Here is a 21,802-nt window from a genome sequence, read left to right as displayed (position 1 = left end):
AGCTTAGCACAACGTGCCATTGAGCAAAGAGATGCAGTCTGAAGTCCTCAAGTTCATTATATGCACAGTATTTTAATACACAATCTGTATTTCGCACGGCCAAGTCATGATTTTGGAAAATATTTGTTAAGTAGTTAGCTATTCAATTCATGTCTTGTTGCTTTTAAAAAAAACTAGAATACTGAAACTATATTTTGCATTTCATCCCAAAATTTGGTCTTACTCTGACTGCATCTACAGCAGGAGATATGACTCCTCCTAGTTTGGGACCCACGTTGGTTCAGGTCCAGAGAGCCATGAGCTCTCATTCCCACAGGGTAATTATGAAGTTGATAAGAAGGATGACTACGGTGAACTCAGTTAACACACAAGGCTGGGGACGGTGAAAGTGCTGTCCAGCAGGGACGAGAGGAGACTTTTCCTGAAAATTGTCTCTTCCATAAATGTAAGTAATTTTTTTAAAAAAAACAAGTTATGTCACATTAAAAATGAACCATTCACGCAGCATATTAATGACGTCCTTTCCTCTTCTGTGAGTTACCCCTAACCTGACTGCCCTGTCTGTGGGGCAGAGGAGGGCACCGCTGCTCCTCAGCCCTCTTTCTGTGCCTGATCCCACTGACCTCATAGCCTAGAGGTGATTAACTGCATCCCTCTGACTTGAATCTTGCTCTACTCCTAGAGGTACTCTCTCACAGGTTTGCCCTACTCAAAGCAATATTTAATTCATGACAGTTAAGTGGGAAGCAGGTAGGAGCTGCTAGGGGGGCTCTGCAGAAATGCAGTTGAGAAAATGCACGGAAAAGGATGGAATCACTTGCACAGAGGCGGGACATGGGTTTGCTTTCCTGGACTCCCCAACAGCCAGCCGGATTGGTGGCACAGTCTGTGATGTTAAACATGTGAAAACAAGAAAAAAACCCCAAGTAATAACAACAGTCTGCAGTTGGCATAAAGCTATCTGAGTTGAGAACTCAGAACTTCCCCTCGTGTCACATCTGGAAATTAGTTGTTGTATGCAGTAGGGAAAAAAAAAATCAGGAGGAAATACTATTGTAGACTAGAGATCATTCATATAAATAAAGAAGCCAAAGGGAAACAAATGGGAATAGAGAATGTTAAGAAAAGCTATCACTTTTTCTGCCCCTGTTTGTCTCCACGTTGCCTGTTTGGAATGCTGTTCCAAAACACTGCATGGGACTAATCTGACCTTAATAATTCCACTGAAAACAACATTACTACAGGGATTAACACATTAATGGGTATTATCTTTCTACACATTAGCAGGGTCAGTCTTAGCTCCTTGGTGATTAAACTTATATGTGTGTTTTTGTTGCACACAAAAGATTTTAGGATTCTTCATATTTCTGCCAATATCATTAATCAATATCATAAATATCATTAACTGCAGCAGTGGTGAAGATTATTAATTACTTCAATGTGTTTCAGGTCCTCCACTAACTCCTGGCTTGATTTTGTGGGGCAGAGTGTGTAGATATCTATGTAGACTGTAGACAGTGGAGACACGATGGCCCAACTGGCCATCTTATTATTTGCTACTTCTTTTCATGAAGCTGTTGAAACTTTTTGTTGAATATCCTGATTACTATCAAAGGTTTATGGGTTATTAGACAAAATTAAAACACACAGCTGCTAAAATGAAAAGCAAAGCAAATGCAGAGTAAGCAAATAAAGAACTCATGTGAGTAGTGGCCAGGAAAAAAAACAAACACCAAAGTTTCAAAATATTTTCCAAATCATTGAAAAATTAAAGGGAATATTGTGACACCAAAATCCTGCACGGCACTCATCAGAAGGCTGTTAACAAAATCTTAAAATAGCCAGAAAATGCTTAGCTTGTAGCACAGAACTTTGACCACAGGGAGGACAGGCTGTGCAGTAGCAAACCAAGAGAGCTTTGCTAACTTAATGTGAGCACAAATATTTACCAAAGCATGCACAATTTATTAAAGGAACATACACTTACGGCGTTATCCCCTAAAATGTCCAACTTTTTCATCAGCTCTGCTACTACTATGTCCTAACAAGAGAGAAATGGAAAAGCAGGAGTCAGAACAGAGCTTCTGATTTTATTTAGGGAAAGGAAAATACGAAACGAGAATCTCTTACTGTTACACCTTCTGCCTCGCAGTAGACTTGGAGAGGGCTTTTCCCCTCTGTAAAGGGACCATGATGGAAGTTGATGGCAGGTGATCGTCTTTCTCGCTCCTGAAATGACAACACTGGCTTGGTTACCCACTACAGCATGTCACAAACAACAGCTTCACCAAGACCTTGATAAATATGGTTTGAGAAAGGCCCACTCTAACTGAACACACTGCAAAGCAGGACAGATATACATATTAACAGCATTAATATGTTCCCACCATGCTTCTTCATTGGGCACTGATCATAAACACTTACATATTATCTTGAGTACATAATATATTTAAACAAAACTATACACATATACCTAGTATAACATAGATAGCATTTAAAGTTTTCTTATGAGCGGCTGCTTTGTTAATCTCTCTTTGGAGAATTTAAAAAAACAGTTTCTGAGTTTATAGATACTGTTTATACAGGTAATAATACAGAAAACAGAAGGCTCAGTGGAATAACTACAGCAGTCTGGGCCACATAGAATTGTTTAGGTTGAGAAATACTTTGAAGATCATCAAGTCCAACCATTAACCCAGCACTGCCAAGCCTCTCTGCAGGTTTAGCAAGAGGGGAAACACAGTAATGACTCTTGGCAATAAAAAAACCCAAACCCTTTTCCTTTTTTTCCCCACGTATGATCCATTCTGGTTCTATCTCTTTATATTTTCAGGATACACAGAGCATAGTAAAATGTGTATCTACATCATGAGCCAATCTTCTGGATCTTGAAGTTACTTCCGTAGTAAGATTGCCAGAATACCCTATCAAGAATATCAGTATTAATCCCTTGGTGTTTGGGGTTTTTTCCCCTCTCTTATTAGCAGTTTGTACCAAATCATTTGGTCTCCTTTGGTGCAATGTGATGTTTGTACCAAAGGTGGGCAAGTTCCCAAAGCTGCGATGCCCCTGGCCATGGCTCACACAGCCCAGGGCAGGTGGCAGGACCGTGGCTGCAACATGTACTCACCTCAAGCTCCAAGATCCTGAACTCCAGGAGCTCGTTTTGATCCTTAACATCCTGGACATCATGTTTTAAGCGGGCTTCCTCAGCTTCCATTTGTTTTATCTGCAAAACAAAGCAACACATTGTTAGCGCTGTTGGCAACATCGCTGGGCATCTGTCACGTGCTGGCAATGCCAGGGAGACACTGGGGTCAGCATGAGTGCCGAGGGTCTGAGCCACCCCCTGGGGTCTGCGCCAGCAGGGACACGTAGCACCAGTGACAGGGGAACGCGGGGCTTTTCCCAGAGCCGCTGTCCTGGTGCAACCTCACGCCAGGACATGGTATGGGGCAGCAGGGAATGCTGAATGCCAGAAACCTACTTTTTCTGGCAGGTTTAGAAGGATCATGTTACTATATGTTAATTATTTCCAGTAGAGCTGTGTGCTACAGGTTGAAAGATTGCACCTTCTGCATTCCTTAAGCTACAAATGTTATTTAAATAACACAAATGGAAACATTGAACACCTTTTCTACCAGTTCTTGATTTCTTCTATACAACGCTTGCTTCTCCTCAATCCACTTCATGTCCTTAAAAAAGAAATGACCAACATCGCAGGTGAAGCTGGCAATGTTTAGCACAAACAAGGTAGCAAGTACTTTATTAAATCATGCATAAAGGGAAGAGGGACAGAACAATATTGCATATGAAATTATAATTCCATTATTTCCTAAAATAATTTCATAAGCTAAGCTTTTCAATCTTCTTTTAAGAGCATCTGTAGTATACAGATGGAGTAGAAACACTCTGATGATTAAAAAACTCGGATAAAAAATTGATATGCTTAAAAGAGATATTTCTAGCTATGTATCTACTATTAAATTTATATTACACTGAATACAAATTACATATTTCTGAACATTAGGCAAAATAAACCTTATTTTGAAACTAATTTCTTCGTTTGATGAATACATTAAACCCACAAACCCCAGCATATTATGTATCAGCAAAGTTAACAATAATAAGAGGTTAAGCCAGAAAGGGAATGATCAGATGATTTAATATTATTTTAAAGTTCTCAAAAACCATTTTGGTTCTTTTCTCTCCCCTCCCCCCCCCCCCCCCCCCCCCGCCCCCCTTTATTTTTTCTTGCCTGGAAAACTAAACCGCAAGCTGAAATCAGCCTGGAAACGTTTCTTGTGTATCCCTAGTCCGGCTGTGTTGTATGAAATAAACCAGCTATTGAAAAGCCGCATCAGGATTATTCTTTACATTCACGAACAGTGAGTAGCACCTGCAGCGTTACATGGCAGTGTGACCAGACGCGTCCCCGAGCCCCCTCCCGCCGCGGCACAGGCTGAGGAAGGGCCGTGGCATTACCTGCCCCTGCTCAGCAAGGGCCCTCTCCAGGTCCTCGATCTGAGCCTGAGCACGGTGTATCTCCGCTTGGAGCTGCTCACGTGTCTGTAGGATGTGACGGAAAAAAGAAAGAAAAAAAATTATCAAACTTTCTCTAAAAGACAAAAGCTAACACAGGTACAGAAAATACTTAAAACATCAAATACTTTTACAAAAGTTATTTTTGAAGTTCTTTGGCAGGATAAATTTGCAGCTAAGCACGCAGCATTAGTCACTAATCATAAAAAGAAGTCCGTAAGATAGGACAATAGTTTTGACACGTAAGTCAAGATTCATATAAACGGCATCCCACTGGGCAGATAGCAGGACCGCAAAATATAAACAGCTTTTTACAGCTGGTTATGGCAGTCTGCAGTGAGCAGCCTTCCCTGCTCGAGGAGAAAGTGTTTTAAAAAGCCAGTGTAATACAAAGATTCTCCACAAAACCAATCAAACATTATTATACCAGAATTCTGGGCACACCTGTATCCTTTGAATGTTTGATACGTTAAAAAGCTCAGGAGAGACCGTACACGTAAGGCTGCAAACTGGCAAACGGTGCTGGCCTTTATGTATCTAGTACCCTGTCTCATGGTCTTACTGTATTGTGTGTAGTTTTTTACTACACTTGTAGCTTCAAGCTTATTTAAATATACACCACCTTCCTACACATGTTTTCTGGAGAATAAATGTAATTATTATTAGTTGTTTTATTTCTTAAATATTGGCTTTTAGAACATTTTCTTCCCTCAAAGCATTGATCTTCTATTAATCTTGTTATTTACAATGAAAATGACCTTATTTGTTTGTATTAATTATTCTCTCTTTTTGTCTCACTATGGATAAAGTAAAATCAAGTCACTTTTCAAGCTGGGCATGTCTGGTTTCATTACAATTTTCTTTACATGTACAATCCTTAACACCTCAGAGCAGAATTCTTGCTTCTGGGAATGTTAGTTTTAATGCATTTGGGGCGTTCAGAGAGAGTGAGATGATTTACAGTTGCCAAACAGGGAGGTCGCTAGGAGACAAGGGATGCTGCTGAATCTGGGTGGCTGAGAGGTACTCACCAGCGGAGAGAGTGGTGAAATTACCGGCTAATTCTTTGAATTAGTCCGTGGAAGAAAACCAGACTAGTTATATAGCTAGGAAAGCCAAAATATTGTTGTGAAGATAGAATTCAGCTAGAAGAATCTGGCTGTTTGGTTTATGCCTAACTGGAGCCGGGGAAGTGCCCGAGGTTGGCACAGTCGCAGCTCGGTGGTGTGTGGTGCTGTGCCACAGCTGCCGGAGGTGTCCCCACCAGAGGACCAGACAGGGTGATGTGGGTGTCTCCCACCACTGTCATCCTCACCCTGAACTACTGCAAGTGCTCCTGGATAACATGTTCGCAGAATAGATACAGAGCCAAATTAAGACTTTGTAGTTACATTTCTCCTATTAAACTTCAAACTGTTAGAACAGAATTTGTCCCCTTATTTACTGTGCTCACTCTTGCCTTCTGTGCATGATAGGTCCCGCCAGCTCCCCGTAATATACAACTTAATCATAATATAGGTAATCGTTTATGCCAGATGTTTGAAGCCACATAGGCTGTGAGAGCAGATAGGCAGGCAAGAATAGCATAGGACACTTTCCAATTTAATTAAGAAAAAGAATCTCAGCTATAAACCTTCTAAACATGTTATAAGGAATCCTGTGATCACACAGAACCCAGAAGGAATTAAATACCAATAATATTTAAGGCTATTTGTCCTAGATTTTTATAGAAAAAGAGCTTAACTTTAAGCATTTTCCATAAAAGTTCTCTGAATTTCTTAAAAAAAAAAAAAAAAAAAAAGAGGTGAAAAGACTAAACTGTAGCCATGGTGGTTCCTCCAGCAAACCAGAACTTTGTGGAGAGGCTAGCCAGGCCAGCTGGAGTTAGAGACCCCAGCGCCCACCCGTGCAGCCAGGTCCCCGGCCTGCACTCAGCCGGCAGAGTGCTGGGGGGCTGGCTGAGCCCAGGTCAGCTTGAGAGCAACTGAAGCAAGTACAACTGGAATCCCCCATACAATTACAATCCTTTATTTTCATGTAATATAAGCCATTTAGACCTTAACTTCTCGTTCTGCATCCAATGTTCCTCCGACCTGTTCTTGCAATAGGGCGTATGCTCGTTGCAGAGCCTGGTACTCCATTGTCAGCTGCCGAAACCGCAGTTCTGTCTCTTCCTTGGCCATGCCCTGGAATTAAAAACAAAGACGTATTGCACCAGTTGCCTTTTTTCTGCAATGAAACTAATAAATATTATAAGAGTAGATTATTTTCACTTTCTCTAAAAAATGCCAGAATTATTATTTTCAAAACACAATTTGAGAAGCACAGTACTAAGGATCTTGTTTATGTGCCCTTGGACTATTTCTCTTTTCTCCCCTAGACATCTCTTCCACACACTTACTTCAAGAAAACACAATTTAGAACAGAAAAAAAAAAAAAAAAAGATAATTCCTCCTACCTTGGAAAGATAAAAACTTGCCATCCATATAACATACTAATGACTGAATCTCCCTTTATTACTGTAACAGGCAAAGTCATCACATTTAAAGGTGAAAATTCAACTTTCTTGAAAGAACAAAAGATTTCCCATCTGGGGAATAAGCCAATCCTGACAGTCTCACTCAATTATTAAAACACTAATCTAGAGTTAATACTTGTAGAAATGGTGACATCAACATGAAAAGAACCCTTCATCTTCTTCACTCTCCTTACAATATCCAGACTGAATGCTTTCATGTCAGGTTGATCAGAATATTTCATTTGATCTGAAATGAAATTATACTGCTGGTTGCATGCATAAACTTCGTACTATCAGAAAAGGAAAAAAAAATGTCAACACAGGAATGAAAAATAAATAGGCTCATACATATAAAAATACATTCGGATTTCCTGCAGTGCAGCACACACCTGGTAACCAGTCCTGTACTGTTTACAATGCAAATAGCAATTCTTCAGGTTCCCCTTTTAACAGATCTAATTACAACCCATGAAACAGAGGAAATGGCAGATGAAAAATTGCAGCCAACATAGGATAAAAAGACTGCAAGTTATTATTAGCAATTTTTTGTTTATTACAAGAGTCATGTTAAACCCAGAAACGTGTAGTGGTACATTGATCTGACACACACATGGGAATACATTTGTAGGGAAGCCCTGCAAAACGCCAGGAATAACTATTATTATTTGTATTACCAGCCCTGTTGTGTACTCTGCGTTCAGAGACTCCAGAAAAGTCATGACCTCAATATACTGGCGAGGGGACAGCCTGTCCTCTGGGGCTGGTGCTTTGTGGGGTTGCTAGCTTCCCCTTCCAGAAACACATACCTTATCGCTTAAGGCTCTGCTCTGTGCCGAGGTCAAAATGACAAATAGAAGGACCTGAAGGAAACTATAGGTGTGCAAACCTGCAGTAAATCTCAGTGTGAACACAGCTTCCTAGGGCTGTCCAGCTTCTCAGCCTTTTTAGACCTCTAACCTGTCAGCTCATTATAAATCTAATATTCTTAGGATATAATATTTCCAGCTTGTCTGGAAGTTGTGAAATTCCTGAAGACTTGCAATCCAGAGATATTAACCAACACACACAAGAATTAAATTGAACACAATATTTTAAATTTTCTAGCTAGAGGTGACAGATGACAGACGTAACAGACCAGGAATTTCATTAAAAAATAGTAGCAAGGGTTCAAAACAAAGTAACACATTTTTAATGAATACCTCTTCCAAGTCATCTTCAGGCGTGCAAGGGGTTTGATCCGTGCGGTCGGTTTGGTATGAGATAGAGGAACCATCAGACTCCAGGGAAGCTTCTTCATCGTAGCCAAAAAACGTCTCCACAACTGGCTTCTGACAGAGACAAGGTGTCAGCGAGTGTGGCCGCGCCATGCGGCAGCAGCGCCATCGGCTGTGCCAGGACACGCGGCTGAACTCTGCACCTCTGCAGGATTTGGACTTTCAGAAGAACCTCAATTCCAGATTACTGGTAATTCTCACTCTATTGCTTTTTAAAAAAATTATTCAGTTCTTTGCATGTGTACATGCACAAAGTTTTTTCACCCCATGATATTGCTCTAACGATAGCTAAAACCATTCAAATCACTGAATTGCTGTATTTGTTATTCAGTATCACAGTGTGCAACCTCAAAGCCCTTTTCTCCCCTTTTTTTTTTTAATGTATTTTCTTCCTGATTTTTCTAGCTAAGGCAGAGCTTTTACTTCTTTGTGTGTTCATCTCGGTGTGAGATGGGAGTTGCATACTGAAACGTTTTTGTTAATACATCGTCATCACCATGATGTCCCTCCTGTCATTAACACAACTGTCACATGAAAAGTTAGATTTTCAAGAAATATACTTCTTGGAAATTTGAAGTTAATCACCACAGCAATTTTTTACAGTTTGAAGAAAATCACTTTTCCACTCAAAGTGGTTTTGTGTTTAAAAGAATGAGGGTAGTGGTGGTAAAGAAAGATTTACTGTTAAATCTTTAAATGCTTGAAAGCCAAAGACGACATTTCAAAAGCAGTTCTAAAGTTATTTAATTGTTGATTTACAAACACACTTTTGGAACTTGGCTTTTTGTTTCAGTTTGCTGGGATAAGTTTCCAAGGAGACAAAACCTAATTCTCAATGCCTGGATGCCATTTGTGGGATGACTGGAGTTACGGAGTTATCTGACATCGACCGCAACTTGTTATTTATAGATTCATTAGCTCCAGCGCCACCCGAATTCTTCATATATAGAACACAGCTTGCTCTCAGTTCCTGACATTATACCTTACGATGTCATTACAGTGTTAATATTTATATTAACATCCTGCCGAATATTCATCAACTAACATTTTCTTTTTCCCTGAGCTCTAACCGTTCCTTCTTGTAACCAGCAATTTTTGCATGTTACTAAACTCCATAATGAATTATTTACAACTTACATATGTTTTCAGGCAGTGCCATTAAAAGATCATTTTGAGATGTGTTAATTCATAAAATCTGTCTCATCTTAAGACAAGCACATACCACTGAAGTCCCACAGGATTGCTGGAGGTGAACGCAGAGCATGCAAACGCTCGCAATGAGCAATGTGAACGGTTCCCCCTACCCTACCTGGTCTTTCCTGAATATCCCAATACAGTCTATGAATGTCCTTGAACTACATGACCCAGATTTAAGATTAGGATGCGTTTGCAGACCCTAGAGGAGAACGTTCCCCCACATGGCTCCAAGGTGCTCCGAGCACCCTGCCAAGCCCGCATGCCCATCAGCACACCACAATACAAGCATGTTTTTTTTACCTTAGGAATTCTTGTCATTTTTTTCCTTTGTTTCCTATACCTTAATAGCTTATCACGTTCCTGAAAGAATCAGATACATGTGTTAACTATTATCAGAGAGCTGTTGTTTAAATTAACTGTGTCAGTACTAGCAGTCATTGGGCAATCAACAAATAGTAACGTCAATGCCGGCCACTGCCTCAAAATGAAATAATCATGCCTTCATCAGCCAGAATGTTAGTTTTACTCCAACATCTTCAAAGTCTGCCATATGGAGGCAGCAATTGCTCTTTATGTTCCTGAAAATGAAAAGAGCCGACGCTTTCAGGCTCCGTTGACTTTTCTAAGGAGCTCCAGGTTCCCAGTCCCACTGAAAAAAGGTTTCAGCGTTTATGGCTGCCAGGAAATTTTTCTGTCAGTGGAAATTATAATGCTTTTCATCATTTTGGCGATTTTTTATTTATTTACTGGGAAAAAAAAAAGTCTTTATTCTGGATTGAAAATATAGGCAAAGTCCAGGACTGCAGAAAGTAAAGTTCTAAAGGGAAACCCCTCATAATCCTCCATGTTAACCATTTGGTAAAAGGATGCAAAGACATTGTGGGACACTGATAATGTGCCACTACCATCAGCCCAACGGCAAACTCTAACAGCAGCAGCAGTGACAGAAGAAAATCAAAGGCTCGTTTTGCTCGGCCGCCCAAGCTTTGCTGCACAGTTGGCAATGAAGAACAAAACAGTACACATTTCATCAATACCTATTAGTGGCTTAACTTCACAAAATCTCTACTGAGAATAACAAGTGGATGAGTCAGGCAAGGGCAGTGACTGAGAACATGCCAGCATGGGTGAGACAAAGCTAGTAGTAATCAGACTCTAAAAAAAATAATGCAATTCCTACGTGGCAGAGCTGTCCCAGGGATAGGGGGCGCTCGCTACAGGCCGTCGGGACAGGGTGGCCACAGATGCCTCTGAGGTCATCCCAATGGTGAAAAAAAAGCTTTCCTCTCTCACCAGGGCTTTCTGCCCCACTATCACTACATTTTCCTCCAGTGAACAACTTCTGCTGATACGGTCTTTGACAACATCTACGCTGAGAAAACCAGTGTGTTAGCTTGCTGCCTGAACGGAGATGTGAGCATAAATATTATTATACCCTGCATGCTTTTTGTCAATAGCAACTTAAAGCATACAAAGATGAGGATGAAGTTAACATCATTCTTACCATGACACTCTTCACATAGCCAGCAGTTTCCAGTGTCTAATGAAAAAGAATGAAATAATGTCAGTAAGTGTACAGTTATTTTTTTTTTTAAAAAAGGTATTTTCTCAAGGAGTATTATGATTTCACTTTTTTCTGTTTCCAAAGAGTAAGAACATGTTAACAAAGAAGCAAAACCCCAAACACAACATTGCAGACAGCCCCCTTGTACTCAGCAATCTTTAGCCCTGATGCTGTCTCCAGCTAAAGGAGCTCTGGCATTTTCTCTCACAGGTGCAGGATCTGGCCACCAGCATATCTACTGGATGTCCTGCAATGGTTCTGTCATGCAAGTGCAATGTAGATTGAAAGGGTTTTTCCAAACACTATACCACAGATAACTTATATTCAATTCGGATACTAGCCATCCTGTAAATGCCTACCATGTTCCACTGCTGTGAGCTGTGCCCATTCACTCACAGAGCGCCCAGGCACCCCTTGCTTAGCCTTCCTGCTCTTCTGCTATGGCCTTAGTTGGCCTCGTGTGAGCGCGGCAGCATCATCTCACCTTGGACAGTTCGTCAATGATGTTTTGCTGTTCAATAACTTGTAGTCTCAGGAAATCAACTTCTCTTTCTTCCTGGCTGTGGTCAAGGTCATTTAAAGAGCTTGGTCTCCTTATTGTTCCAGCTCTTTGCCTCTAACAAAAAACCAAACACACACACACGCAGAAGAAACGATCAGAAGGCTTTGCCAAAGAACAGCATATAACCCTCCCCTGCACAGCTAGTGATGCATCTAACCTAATGGCTGTTCTGGCAGCTACCCTGCTTCCCTTTTGCTGAGCGTTACATCTCTGCTGCAAACACGCCAGTTAGTCCTGCTCCTCAGACTGCTGTGTGAAGCTCGTGGTCACTGGAGAGGGCAGTGGGCATGCAGGGCCATTGCACCCGCCTGTTTGCCTGACCAAGATGGGGGCTAGCAGCGGCTCAGCTGCATGGGCTCTTCAGTCCTGCCAGGAGCCGTGTGGCTTTCTCCTGCAGGAGAAGGGATTGTGACAGCTCGCTCTGGGTTGCCCTCATCCATTTTGACCTGCAGCAGCCTCAGAGCTGCAGCACCCATGGGGATGGCCTCAGCCCTCCCACATTCACGTGATGTCAACATCTACTTGCTAACCACTATCACTCACTAACAACATTCACCTGGGAAAAAAGGAAGGGTCACAAGTCCAGATTTCCTATGGATTATGAGGGGATTCTGGTACAAAAGTCAAAGGTGAAGAGGGCTGCCCACGTGGAAGCTGAGCAGCTGGTGGCTGAGCCATCACCTGGTCAAAATGTGCAAAGTTCATGCAATTTCTTTTCTTCAGAACTATTGGTTTTTAAAGCTAAATTAAAACATTTTGTGCAAAACAAAGCATGTTCAAGCCACAAACTGCTCAGCAGCACACCACAGAACACCACAGCAAGCACTGGGAAGGGGAAAGTTTCCTATCGAACTTGCAAGTTTAGGATGATGCCTGACTTCATCAGCCCTGTGAGTACTATATTACAAGTTCTTCCCAGAGCACACGGAGACTTACCATTGCTATATTTTCTTGTGTTACAAATTTTAATTTATTTTCCATTCGACGTAAGGCATGTGACAGTTCTTCATTCTTTCTACTAAGGCGTTTATTTTTGTCCAAAATGGGCTTGTACTGACTTTCAGCCTCTCTAAGACGTTTCAACTGGAAGATAAAGAGAGAATTAACACCTCGGGAGCTGTCATTTTTCATCAAATATATTAATAATTTTCTTTAACTCTCACATGAGCAGTATTTTCTCCTAATGCAAAGCAGAATTGATCAAAAACTCTTGGTATTTTCCATTGGGAAGCAGACTGTTCCTCCTTCATGAGATATTCAATCTGTGCGACAAGTGTACCATGTGGGGAATGTATTTATTTTAAAAAAATCAATAATTCCAGATAACGCCATCTTAAAATGTCATTGTTATATGAGCAAAGATGAGTGTGGTATGCCTACCACCAAACACAGAGTGTAAGGAGGAAACAGCTACTCCTGAATGATTTCCAAACAGTCCAGGAGAAAACATCTTGACATCCTGGGGGCAAGGCACAACCATGGCAGCACGTTCACCAGCAACCATTGCTGCACTCACCAGCTCGTTCCTCTCCTCTGACAACAGAGCGTTCCGGTCCTCCAGCTTCCTAATGATGGCACTCAGTTCAGCGATTTTAAGTTGGAAACGCCGGGCATCCTTTTCATCCAACTGCTGTTCCTAAAACAAAGATCAACTGCAAATAACTGTTCATAAGTGTACACGCAATATCAAAATTTTCTAAAGTTCAAACTTTTCCTTATCCCAAATCCAAACATTTCCAAACATTACACGGCAGAGTGTAACCTATGCAACCTAACTGACCACTGAAAGCTGCAGGATGAGACCAACAGAAAGTTAGGAGTGAAAATGTAACAAAGTATGCAAATGCAGAAGTATGTGTATGCAAATACAAAGTCATGAATGGTAAACTTGGAAATAGAAAAGAAAATATCAAAAATTAAGGCAATGCTTCCAAAGTATGCCGCTGTTGAACTGAGTGCTTCAGACACATCACCCACTCTGAGGACTTTATTGTAAGAAAATGATTATTAAAAATACTGCAGTACAGATGGGGAAAATTCATGCAATTATACCATTGCATAAGCTCTTCTTCCATAAAGCTTTGGCCCTTGTTGGGTTCTAAAGGGTCACTAGTGAGGCCAAAGGGGTAGTACTTTATCTGAGTGAAAATGCTTAAATCAAATTATAAATGAGTAGAAATATAGGTAGACATGTACTTGTTCAGAATCAGAGAGAAGTTAAATCTATTTACAAATGTGACAGACGTTTCCCCCTTCTCTAGGACTTGTTCTGGTGTCTGGCAGAAGTTGAGTACGAATTGAAACAAGCAAATTAGTGTCCGTAGTGCTGGTGGCACTTTTGGGAGGTCTAGGGTTCCTCATTCAACAGGTGCAGGAGAGGCTTGGGACAAAGAATAAAATAGTTTGGTTTGCTCATGTGTAAGTATTTACACTTCTACTGAGAAAATTAAGGCTGTTGCAAAAGAAATCTTGATGAGAATCAGCAATGAAGAAAATTTGCGTACGTCAGATATATGAGGTCAGTTAGCTGAGGATATTTTAATATTAGCAAATTAAGGCAAAAGCAGAAAGGTGCCATAATTATATTAAGAAAGCCATTGTGAAAGGGTGACTAAAATTTAATGTTCTGGATATTGCATTGTAGAAAAGAAATAGGAGAGAATAGGTTAGCAGGTATTTCATTCACTGTCTGGTTCACTGAAAGCGAGAGCACTTAGCAGCACAAAAACCTGAGTTAGCAGTGGTGTTCCAGGAGAAGTGCAGGATTTTCCCATGCTTTCATGCACCAATTACTTTCCCCTGTTTCTCTTTGTAAACTGGCATTGTCTATCTGCTCACAAAATCCATTGTTAGCAGTTCCAAAAGCTAGCACACATACATTACTTGGTTAGAAACGCATTTGCATCATTTGTTGGCAAAATTGTGTCAAACTGTCAAAATTAAGGCAGGTGGCAGAAGTATGGTACAGTGAGGAAAAGGAAGAGAAAAAGAACAGAAAAATTTCACCCTGCTAACAAAACCAAACCAAACAAACCAGAAAACAAAACGACAAAAAAGCAAAAGCTCTCCCATAACAAGGTTTCATTTTAAATCGCAAAGGTTTGGCTAACAAACGAGAGGAAGAAATTGGTGCCTCAGGCTTTCCCCTGCACGGCTATGGGAAAGCTGTTGCTCAAGGGTGCACTCATCAAGATTCTGTCACTTTGTGCCATTTTGTCACTCTGTCTGCTCGTTCGTTTAGGTGAAACCACGTGAAAGTGCTTACGGGGCTTCCCGAATGATCTGAAGCGTCTCCTGCACCACTTGCATAAGGAAGTTCCCGCTTGGGGCTGCTCAGATGCCGATCAGACTCTTTGATCTGGGAAAGTTGTTCATCTAAAGCCTCCTTTTGGAGCTGCAGTCTCTGAGCATGCCCGGCTTGAACCCCTAACTCTCTCTCCAGCACGTAGACTGCTCTGTCTTTAAACTTAATCTCCTCCATCTACAAGGAGAACAGAACACAATCACACAGGCAGGCAGTGGCTTGATGACAACAGAGCATCTTATGACCCCAAGCGTGGCCAGAGAACAGTTGCACAGAGCCAAGACCCCTCAACATGGAAAATACAACAACACTCTCTTGGAATTAGAACAGCAACGAATATTTGACAGTGAACATATAAATTTAATTACTCAACCAACTTAGGAACATTGCTCTTCTTCTGCGGGCCACCCAGAATAAAATCTCTGTTCAGCAGGAATTTTTTCATTAAAATGACTGGGAAATATCCGTATTCTTAGTACCATATCAGAATAGCTTAAAAAAAAAATAAAAATCAAAGCCTAACAGTCCTATTACAATTTGGATCAGTTCACTCAAAATATTGTAATGATTTTTGCAGCATTTAGCTTGGACATCACCTTTTGAAAATCTGGATTCATAATTTTAAAAGAAAAATATTAAAACCTGAATACCCTCTTAATTTTCAAAACACAGGAGTGTGAATTTTCAAAATTCTTTTTCCAAGTGTCTCCCATGTGAGCAATTTGTTTAATTATCTCCTTTCCATAAGAGGTTTTGCTCATGCATAATAAACATTATGCAAAATCATTAAGTGCTCAAAGGACAAATGTCCAGCCATCTCTAAATCTCTTCTTTCCTATTTGCCTGCACTGTTCTCGCTGAGTTCAGAGCGCCATGCCCATCACCGCTGGCTTGGGCACCGTCAGTTTGCAGGTGCTCATGGAATATTTCCCAAGGGACAGTGTACTTGGATTTTTTCTGAATGCTAATGTGGGATGAAACGCTCCCTCTCCACGAAGCTGAGCCAGGTTCCCAGCATGGAGCGATTTGCCCCAAGGTGTGGGGTGGAGGGGTGGCTCGCAGTGTGGGCTGGGGGCACGTGCCATGGCTTACCCCTCAGAGTCTAGAGTTCAGGTAAGGGTGGCCTGTGCCCTGCCTAATAATGAAAAATTACAGAGCACAGCCCAAAACCTTCTTCTGTGTCTGCAGTGATGTACGACACCACAGCAGAATCTCAGGCTCTTCCCAGCTGGATTGCATACATCTACATTATACATGAATATAAAGTATTAATTACACTCACATGCCACAGGGCTGCCAAATGTGCTTACAGATAATGATTCTATGGAAAGAATGAAATCATATACATCCCCTAAAATGTCTGTCGATCTGGTTTTGGACATCATAAATGCATAAGATTTTTAGCATAAGTTTTTGAGACTTTACAAATTTAATTTAAAAGATCAGTTTTAAAAGGTGGCCTGCTTGACACAAGAACATCTTGCCTTGTGAGAACTGAGTTTGATACCTTTATCTTTGCTAGCTTTGCCTGTAAACCTGGGAAAAAATTACATTTTGAATTAACAGATCACTCCAAGTACTTTCTTTCCAATAACTGCCAACACGGCCCACCGAGGGAAAAAGGAAGCGATAGTGATGGCAGTTTACACACCCCCAGTAATGGTGGTGGGAAATTACTTCCATTAGGTGTTTGGGTGGATGGGTTGATTACAGCTTAAATTCCACAGGAGAGGACACAGTTGGCTGGGGCACAATGACCCTCCATTGCACAGCACGGAGGCTGCATCCAGACCCCCAGAGCACTGCCCCACGACCCCCCCAACCCCACACCCCACACCCCATGGGGGAAGCACCGCAGCCCCAGCCCCAGGCGAGAGCCCAGGCGTTCCCGAGGGGCTGCGCTGCCCAGGTGGTCATCCCCTGCGGTAGCCATAGGAAGGAAGAACCTAGCCACAAGCCCACAGAGATCCCACACTGCCCTGAGGAAACAGCGAGCCTTTGCCAAAAGACAGCACAAACCTCATAAATACCTGTGTGGAAACAGCGTTTCAAGGTTAAGCACAATTTAGGGTCTTTTAGTAAAATGGAACAAATCAATTGCCCTTTGGGTACCATTTTTTTAAAGGTGCTTTCTGCAATTTCCATTAAGAAAACAGTCTAGTAACTTTGAATGAAACAAAGAAATGCCTCCTGAGGTCTCACTGCTAAATACCTCATCAGGCAGAAATCTAAATGGAGGTATAGATGAAAAGGTAACACACCATCAAATGATTATTTGTTTAAGATAAGCAGAATATTGGGTAGTTGATCCCTATTTATATGAAAACAAAGACATGTTACAACATAGAATCATAGAATTGTTTAGGTTAGAAATGACATTTAAGATCTTCGAGTCCAACTGTTAACCTAGCCCCACCATAGGTAGCACTTTAAATTAGGAGGAACAAAGAAACTGGAGAAAAACACAAAATATTTCACGCTATTTCACAAATGGTTTGTTTTCCAGAAAAAAACTCTAAACATAACCTTCACAAACAACAAAGGAAATACCAGCATTCACATTTTCCTTCATATGATTAAATTCACATTCATGAAATATACATAACAATTTGACGTTCGCAGCCTATCGTTAAACAGAAATGTTGTAGAAATAGTACAAATCGAAGGAATCATGTCACTGAAAAATATTATTTAGCACATTTCTTCCTAGTGTTAGTAACATTAAGAAAATGTAAAGACAAGAAACAACTTGCAACTCACTGGAAGAGGTGCTGGTCCCCAGGCACGCACCCCGCCAGGCTGTTGCACACCCCAGCCTCATTCTGCGATGGGTGCGGGACCGGTGGGTGCAGGACCAGTGGGACTCCTCCTCCCACCCCTGTGTCTGATGGCTTAAGACACCAGCAGCGCCTGGGAAAGGGCGTTAGCATGTAGGAGCACAGCATCCAACCACCTGAGAGGATGCCCTGTGCTGTGCTGTGGGTATTCCTGCTTTCGTTCTAGCGGGCTGCCTCGACGTGGGATGAATGTTGATGTGAGAGTGCTAATTAATAACCAGCCCATGAGCACAGCTGATGCTAATTATGCAAACATAATCCCATGCAAAGTTAAATTTGTTAATCCCTCCTTGTGCTACCCAGACCTAACACGGTCTGACATGCAGCTGCTTTTAAGTCACATTTTTTTCTAAATGTAGTATTTCCATCATGGTTGTAAACCCAACATGTAGGTTCCCTGGTTGGGAAATTTCTACTTGCAATGTTCCTGGGGCCTTTGCCGCTTTGCAAATTCACAGAGGCCATCAGGAGCATGGCTACACACCCCAGAAATCTGCCTTTGAAGCTGGATAAAAGCCAGTTGTTTGCATGCAGCAGCTTTAAATGCAAAGGAGAAGCCCCCGTCCAGCTGGGGCTGTTCCATGACCAACATTTCCCCATGGGCACGGTGTTAGCCAGCAATTAGGACAGGCGAGGAGACCTGCCCCGAGCCTCAGGAGCAGAGGGGGCTGAGCTGCCAGGCCCCCCAGCCAGGCTGATGGCAGATGACAGGAGATGGGGTTGCCCTCCGGCATTACACCCCCCGAGAGACAGGGTGCACATGCAGGCTGGCAGAAGAGGGTGCAGGTCCTGCACGCTGCGGCGCGCGCCTTCACCTCCCCTCTCCAGAAATAGATGCAATTGCCTCTTTGTCCTGGTGATAATGTCACTCAGCAACAGCCAGCTAGATGAAGTTCACCAGTTTTTGCCAAATACTCTACAAGGATAACTCTGGTCAGTGTCCTGATACTGCACATTTATATCAACCGCTCTGCTTTGTTTTGCAGACAGCTTGGGAGGTGGTGGGACCATACCTGCAGTGTGATACTGCTGACTAGTTAACGTACCTAATTTGAGGCATTGTAAACCTGCTAATATTCCTACTGCACCTTTAAGTCAGGCTGTCACACAACACAGTTGTGTGATTCCCACCACTGCAAACAATGGCAACACAACCAATACAATACAGGAGCAAGCTGAAATGTCTTTTTTTTTTTCTTTTTTTTTTCTTTTTTTTACCAAGGAAAATTCTCCATATTTCAGTACAGATGAGAAACAAATGCAGTGTCATCACCTCTCACACTACTGTAACATTGTAATATACATTACTATGTATATTGCAATAATAAGCTGCACATTGCAAAGTACATGATGTTATTTTTAGAAGAGCAAAATGCTCCTTACAGGCATCTCTGCCATTCTCACATCCCACATCCACACTGCGGCTCCCAGGAACACCCCAGCCCATTTTACTGAGCCTCTTGGCAGCACGGGGCTGCAAACTGATGCATCTCTTTCATTGTTGAGGGAGGAAATGAAAGCTGAGAACGTTTCATGCTGACTTTGCTGCTAGAGGCATTGCAATGAGCTCCTCCTGAAGATAATTTCTCATTGCATTATAGCCATGAGGCAAGAGTAACCCCCCATCAGAAGAGCCGATCCCACAGCCTGCCTCTCCTTCCCAAATCCTATGCCATTGCTAGGTCATACCATAGAAGAACTTGGCTCATCACATTGATCCACGGGAAAACTGTCCTATTTCACATCCATGGCTGATTTTCTGCCAAGGCAGCTTACTGGACTGGCTCACTCTGCGTCTGTGGCCCGGTGCAGGAGAGGAGGGGTGGGCACACTGGGGGCTCTGGTAGCCTCATGTGCTCAGCTTGACTCAGCTGTGAGGTGAAAATACCCACTCTAGTCTCTGAATTTCCTGAATCTCACAGGTTGCATGGGTTTTAAGAATCATCATTTGTTGACATTAGAAAAAAAGTGGTGGCTATCCCATTGCTTCTTCTGAAGCAACTAAGAAACCCTTAAGAAACAATCAAGACATTAAGAAATCCTTGAGAAAACCTTAAGAAACTGGTTTCCAGCCATCACCTGTGCCTGGAAGCTGTTGGGCAGAGCCTAGCACTGCTGTCCCACGGGACAGCAGTAGCTGTGGTTCATGGGCTGTGCAAAGGTACCTCCCAGGAAACTTCTCCTCTCCCATCTTCTTCCAGAATTAATCCTCATCAAAAGGTGATCGCTGTCTGCATTGCATGACCATTGTTCCAATAACCTTGCCAAATCGTCAGACATGAGAGGAGACGATACATCATCTGTTCTCAGTTAAACAAGGACACATGCAATATTTATTACCAAAATCTTCATTCTGCAGTGTGGTTCTGCTCCAACTTTGGCCAAAGAATGATTCTATTTCAGATGGATTAAATCCCAGTTATACTTAACCAGACAGAAAGTATTTATGGCCCACCCAGTAAATGTAATATGCTCATTTCCAAACAGCATGCTATGGCAACTGTTACACACAGTCAGGTACTACCTGGGAGCTGGTGACATGGCAAACTGGTCCTCCAGCAGAGCGGCCCATGGGGGGCGGTGGCGGTGCTGACGACATGGCTCCCCCGGGATCACACCAGCTCCCAGTGCTTACCTGGGAACAGGCACCCGGACACGAGCACTGCCGCTGCCTTGCTGGCAATGTCACCAGCTGAAACGACTGACACAGACAGGCAGCGTTTGGACCCTTACTACCAACCTGCAAAGCACCAGAATGCCACTGGAATCACTGGAATGATGCAGAGGGAGATGTGGTAAGCTGTTAAGCACAGGAAGGTTAAGTGGTGCAAGTGGAATTGTAATTTGCTGCCCATTCAGGCTATAAATAATGAAAAAATGTCCTTTGCTAGGTAACTAAAGCCTTTCGTTTCTGAAAACTGGTTCCTTTTGGAGTTTGAGGTGTGAGTTGAAGTACACAGTATTGGTAGTGTTCTATGGAAAGCTACTCATATCAAATTGCTAGATACTTGTGGACTTATATTAAGATATATTGAAAAAAAGACTAATCAGAGTAGATTTTTCAATGAATAATAACTTGCACAGTTTGTAACAAAAATTCTAACAGAATTGAATGCAATATTATACTTGAGTAAAGTACATTGGATGGGAGAAATAACTGTGCATAAAGAAAGATTCAAAGATTTTTCCCACATGACCTATTTTGCATTCTCCTCTTTTGCTCTGCCTTCAAATACACATACTTTCCTCACGCTCAGGACATGCTCAGCACAGCAGAATTATTCAGTGCCACTGGTAAATGCCATAAAATGGAGTGTGCGGTGTCTCAGACCTGCACTGCTGGAAGCAGAAACCTCACAACCAGTCCCAACAGCTTCAAAGTGCTTCCAGACGTACAGGAGCCCCAAGCCCCGTGTCAGGTGTGTTGTAGCACAACAGCTACGCAGTTACAGCACAGAAGAGAGTAGACTTCTTGGTTAGGACCCTCCAAAATGCAGAAGTAACCTTGCATAGCTTTTCATGTACAACAAAACTCTTCAGTAGTCCAGGTTTAGTTGGAATAAATATTGTTGTAAACGAGGTTCAAACCACAAATGATGAAAAAAAATAAAAATCCACATTTGCAAGAAGGAATTATTCACTTTGAATAATTTGTCTACCTTTCAGTATAGGGGGACTACTGAGATACCCATATAATACCAAATATGGTAATTTTTCACCACATAAGGGAATAAAAAGGAGAAGATAAAAACTGAATCAGTCACTAATAAAATGAATATTTAAAAATTCAGCTTCCTACACTTTTCATCTGATACTGTCCTTTAAATCAGACATCTTCACTAATTTACCACTGCCCAACAGAGAAATCTCAAGGAAGTGCCTGTAAATCCCTGCTGTATGGGATTAGTCCAAAACCATCAGTACCAATGAGTAATTACCCTTTATCCATGAGTAGTTACCCTGGCACCTGAAAAATAACTAGAATAAATAGCTAGAATTTTTAT

At 41.9% G+C, this 21,802-nt stretch overlaps 1 protein-coding gene across 19 annotated transcripts in view; it reads right to left on the bottom strand.

Annotated features, from left to right (window-relative positions):
- Positions 1 to 21,802, bottom strand: part of JAKMIP3 (Janus kinase and microtubule interacting protein 3) — an 89,621-nt gene that overhangs the window by 24,961 nt on the left and 42,858 nt on the right. For 6 of the 19 annotated variants that reach the window (XM_055721182.1, XM_055721188.1, XM_055721184.1 and 3 more), the window contains 13 exons: positions 14,923 to 15,138; positions 13,174 to 13,293; positions 12,594 to 12,740; positions 11,580 to 11,711; positions 11,036 to 11,071; positions 9,832 to 9,891; positions 8,260 to 8,388; positions 6,600 to 6,728; positions 4,486 to 4,569; positions 3,633 to 3,695; positions 3,131 to 3,229; positions 2,131 to 2,229; positions 1,982 to 2,041 (listed from right to left, as the gene is read on the bottom strand). In XM_055721182.1, the coding sequence (XP_055577157.1) occupies positions 1,982 to 2,041; positions 2,131 to 2,229; positions 3,131 to 3,229; positions 3,633 to 3,695; positions 4,486 to 4,569; positions 6,600 to 6,728; positions 8,260 to 8,388; positions 9,832 to 9,891; positions 11,036 to 11,071; positions 11,580 to 11,711; positions 12,594 to 12,740; positions 13,174 to 13,293; positions 14,923 to 15,138 (1,374 nt within the window). The remainder of the gene's footprint in view (positions 1 to 1,981; positions 2,042 to 2,130; positions 2,230 to 3,130; positions 3,230 to 3,632; positions 3,696 to 4,485; positions 4,570 to 6,599; positions 6,729 to 8,259; positions 8,389 to 9,831; positions 9,892 to 11,035; positions 11,072 to 11,579; positions 11,712 to 12,593; positions 12,741 to 13,173; positions 13,294 to 14,922; positions 15,139 to 21,802) is intronic. The other 13 variants (XM_055721196.1, XM_055721183.1, XM_055721180.1 and 10 more) reach the window with 7 other exon arrangements.

Source organism: Falco cherrug, chromosome 9 (genome assembly GCF_023634085.1).
Source record: "Falco cherrug isolate bFalChe1 chromosome 9, bFalChe1.pri, whole genome shotgun sequence".
Lineage (NCBI taxonomy): Eukaryota > Metazoa > Chordata > Aves > Falconiformes > Falconidae > Falco > Falco cherrug.
The sequence above is the reverse complement of the archived record's forward strand: the minus strand, read 5'-3'. Positions and strand labels throughout refer to the sequence as shown.